This window comes from Myotis nattereri (genome assembly GCF_964212035.1).
Source record: "Myotis nattereri genome assembly, chromosome: 9".
NCBI lineage: Eukaryota > Metazoa > Chordata > Mammalia > Chiroptera > Vespertilionidae > Myotis > Myotis nattereri.
The window spans coordinates 53,842,825-53,847,446 of record NC_138084.1 but is presented as its reverse complement, the minus strand read 5'-3'; the positions used below and the strand labels follow the sequence as shown (position 1 = coordinate 53,847,446).

At 47.5% G+C, this 4,622-nt stretch overlaps 1 protein-coding gene across 1 annotated transcript; it reads left to right on the top strand.

Moving 5' to 3' along the window:
• Nucleotides 1-2,226: 2,226 nt before the first annotated feature.
• CCDC89 (coiled-coil domain containing 89) lies at nucleotides 2,227-3,333 on the top strand (the record flags this gene model as incomplete). Its single annotated transcript, XM_081099487.1, has 1 exon — nucleotides 2,227-3,333. The coding sequence occupies one exon, from the start codon at nucleotides 2,227-2,229 to the stop codon at nucleotides 3,331-3,333; it is 1,107 nt and encodes a 368-aa protein (XP_080955613.1).
• Between the last annotated feature and the right edge of the window lie 1,289 nt (nucleotides 3,334-4,622).

Here is a 4,622-nt window from a genome sequence, read left to right as displayed (position 1 = left end):
AAGAAAACACATTCTTGTCTAATTTTTAAAATATATTTTTATTGATTTCATAGAGGAAGGGAGAGGGAGAGAGGGATAATTTTAATTGGCTGTTTCCTGCATGCCCTCTACAGGGGATCAAGCCCACAATCCTGGGCATGTGCCCCGACCAGGAATCTAACTGGTGATCTCTTGTTTCATGGGTTGATGCTCAACCACTGAACCACACTGGCCAGGCAGTTAACATCCATTCAACACATATTTATCTGAGTTTTCTCAGTGTGCCAGGCACTGGTTTAGTCATCAAGGATAAAACAGACACAGTCCCTGCTCTTAATGATTTCAGCATTTAATACGGGGAGGCAAGCAGGTAAACAGTGAATGCAGTAAGGTTTGACATGTTCCGCTAACAGTACAAATAGGCTACTGTGAGTGCACTGAAAGAGGTGCGTGTTCAATTTTACATGTTGGGGCCAGGAAAGGCTTCACAGAGGAGGTGATTCTGAACTAAATACTGAGCGAAATACTAGAGCAGCACGGGACAAGGTGGGAAAAGGCATTCCAGGCAAAGAGCACCTACGGACAGAGCCAGGGAGCTGCTGGTTAGGGGACTTTCCATAGTTGGTTAGGGCTAGGGGGTAAAATGCCAGGCAAGTTCAGAGGAAGAAGAGGCTGGATAGACCTCAGAGGTCCATTTTTTAAATTATACACCTCCTAGGTCACAATTTGTTAAATATGTTTTTTATTGATTTCAGAGAAGTAGGAAGAGGGAGAGAGAGATAAACATTTGAGAGACATAACATAAATCATTGATCGGCTGCCTCCTGCATGCTCCCTACTGGGGATTGAGCCCGCAACCCAGGCATGTGCCCTTGACTGAAATCAAACGCAGGACGCTTCAGCCCGCAGGCTGACGCTCTATCCACTGAGCCAGACCAGCTAGGGCCCGGTTTTTAAAATTGTATACAACTGTCCAACAAAGTCAAAGTAAGCTTTTCCTTACTCCTCTTTTACACAATGTTTAAGCTGAGAAAGTCCTTCCTGACCCAGAACTTGTATGGTTTCCTTTATTTTTTCTAGTTTTCACTTCTAATACTTTGATTTTTATTTTATTTTTTTTTTTAAATCGATTTCAGGGCAGAAGGGAGAGAGACATAGGAACATCAATGATGAGAGAGGGCCGGGGCCGGTTTGGCTCAGTGGATGGGAGCATCGGCCTGCAGACTGAGGGGTCCCAGGTTCGATTCCAATCAAGGGCATGTACCTGGGTTGCGGGCACATCAGTGGGAGATGTGCAGGAGGCAGCTGATCGGTGTTTCTCTCTCATCGATGTTTCTAGCTCTCTGTCTCCCTTCCTGTCTGTAGAAAATCAATAAAAAAATATATTTAAAAAAATGATGAGAGAGGATCATTGATCAGTTTCCTCCCACATGCCCCACAATGGGGATGGAGCCTGCAACCTGGGCATGTACCCTGACGGGGAATTGAATCATGACCTCCTGGTTCATAGGTTGACGCTCAACCACTGAGCTATCATACCGGTCGGGCTTTATTTTATTCCTTACAGTTAACTACTTAATTCCTCTGAAATGGACGTTATATGACGGTAAGCCTCATTTGGTTCTTTGTCTTCTGTTTGGATGTTTGCCATCTCTATGTCACTCATTAAGCTTCTTTCTGTAACCTTATTTTGCTAGTGAGTAAAAACAGGGAGTGCTGAATACCCAATTTTAAAAAAAAGAGTATTTATTTCACTGGGGTTTGCTCTTTTGCTGAACTGTGCCGAGCACTACAGATGCAAACTCAAGGCACTTAGGGTCCCACCGCTGCTGCTTTGTATTTACGGACTGCAGTTTTCAAAGGAGCCAACGGTGACCTATTCTCATGACAACTGAGGTGGGGAGAGGAGGCAGGAGCAGTCGCTGCCAGCTCGATTTGTTTACTTCAACCAGAAAAGGTGGCGTCGGGTTTCTTGCCCTGACTGGCTGCAAACCCGGAGGCTTGGCATCGGCTCCCTGTGCCGCAGAGGCCAGACCCGGGGCTGTGAGCTGAGGGCTGTGATTGGTTAGAAAAGCGAGCAGAGCCCCGCCAGATTGGTCCCCTGTGACGTCACCGCATTCTGAAGACCCGCCCACCAATCGCGGGGCTCCATCCTGGGGGAAACTGCTGCCCACCGTGCCCCGAGCCCCTGGCAACGGGAAAGAGCGCGGAGTCAGCCCACGGTGGAGGGAGCACCGGAGCCTGAGAATGAGCAGGTTCTCGAGATGGATGGACACCCCACCCTCTGAAGAGCCCTTAGATACGCAAAACAAAACCCTGGAAAACCAGGAAGAGGAGATGGGGTTTAAGGAAATGGATGGCCTGAGGGAAGCCTTGGCAAACCTCCGGGGACTGTCCGAGGAGGAGAAGAGCGAGAAGGCGATGCTTCGCTCCCGCATCCACGAGCAGTCCCAGCTCATCTGCATCCTGAAGCGGAGGTCCGACGAGGCCCTGGAGCGCTGCCAGATCCTGGAGATGCTCAACACCGAGCTGGAGGAGAAGGGGGTGCTGGAGGCCGAGAAGCTGAAGGCCAAGAGCGAGCATGCCCGGAAGCTGGAGGACCGCTTCATGACCCTGGCGGCCAACCACGAGGAGATGATCCGCTTCAAGGACCAATACAAGAGCGAGAACGTCAAGCTGCGAGAGGAGAACGAGAGGCTGAGGCGGGACAACGACAGCCTCTTCAGCCAGGCTCTGAAGGACCAGGAGGCCAAAGTCCTGCAGCTCACCGCCAGGAGCGAGGCCCTGGCCCAGGAGCTGGAGACTCTGAAGCAGAGGTGTGCCCAGGATGCCTGCCGGGCACAGGCCCGGGAGAAGGAGCTGCTGGAGCTGCAGAGCCAGCAGGCCAGTGCCCACACCGCGGAGACGGAGCAGCTGCGCGGCCAGCTGCAGAGCCTCCAGCAGCAGCAGCAGCAGGCCGTGGAGCAGATGGCGAAGGCCGAGCAGGCGCACGGCAGCCTGAGCCAGGAGCTGCAGGCCAGGCTGCAGATGGTCACGCGGGAGAAGGAGGAGCTGCTCCAGCTCTCCATGGACAGGGGCAAGGTGCTTCAGAGCAAGCAAGCGGACATCCGCCAGCTGGAGGAGAAGCTGGAGGCCGCAGAGGTGGCCAGGCGACAAGCGCTAGAGCGGTTTGAGCAGGAGGCGGTGGCTGTGGACAGCAACTTGAGAGTCCGGGAGCTCCAGCGCAGGATAGCTGGGATCCAGAAGGCCTACGACGAGCTCAGGCTGCAGTCAGAAGCCTTCAAAAAGCACAGCCTGGATCTTTTAAGCAAGGAGAAAGAACTCAATGCCAAACTCCGCCATCTCTTTCCATAAGGAAGCTTCGGCTTCCTCCCGCCTCCAGTGTAGAATTCAAATATGTGTGCCTTGGCAAGAGTCAAGATGTTTTTCAACTTGTTCTAATTTTTAAGCACAAAAGGCAACTCAAAGAAAACCTACTTTTACTACGATATTGTTAACTTTGTAAGACTATCACTACTTTTCATTCCTGCCACTTAGAATACACGATTTGCCAGATTTTGTCTTACTCCTTTAAAATCTTCCTAAGTTTGCTATTAGTATCTCTAGCTCTCCCATAATACATATTTATTCTCAACCTTAGCTATCTTCATATAGCCAAAGATTTTAAATTAGCAGCTCCTATAGATTTCAGTGACTCTATAATGGTCAATCTGATGTGCTGGTTGTGAAAAGAATTAGTATAATTAGCCCTTATAGATAATAGGTTTGCAAACTATAGGGTTTTCAGCCTCCCATAGTTGAGACTGTAAGCTATAACAGCTAATAGCATACGAAGAGCATGGACAACTTGCAGAAAAAAAGTGTCTGAGATTATAACAGGCCAAGCAATTGCTTGCTTCACCAACTTTACAGCAGTATCCTTTTTATTTTATTTGCCCTAGCTTGGAAGACAAAGATTGAGACCATTAAGCAAACTTTATTATAACCAGGCTGTATGAGCAATAAGATTCAAATAAGAAAGTGGTCCTGGCTGGTGGCACACTTGCTTAGGGCATCACTCCATGTGGGTTTGGTTCTCGGTCAGGATAATTTAGGTAATAACATACTTAAATTTCAATTTCAATCCTTGGTCAGGGGTGGGACTCGGACAGGAGGCAATCGATTGATGTTCCTCCACCCTCACCCCCCTTCCCTTCCTCTCTAAAAATTAATAAACATCCTCAGATGAGAATTTAAAAAAAAGAATTCAAATAAGTGTAATCAACCCGCTTTGATTTTTTCCTACAAGCTTAGATCACATTCCATTTTTTTTGCGGGGGGGGGGGGGGGTTCTTTCTCCTTAATAAAAACAGGATTTAGAGGTACAAGAATGCAAATAGCAGCAAATTCATTTAATATTGTACAATATACTAATAGACAAAAGTCCTGAATTTGGGGAAACAAGTGATAGCAGATTAGATATGATACATATAGCAACTTAATAATTGTTTTGTTTTTACTGGCATGTTTTGCAATTACCTTTTCCTTTTTTTAAAACATCTAAACTGAATGTCTATAGGTATACCTACAGCCTTTTTATAGGAATAGCTAAGTATGTAGTAATAAAAACAAATACAGTTATAATTATATGAAGTTCTTAAAGA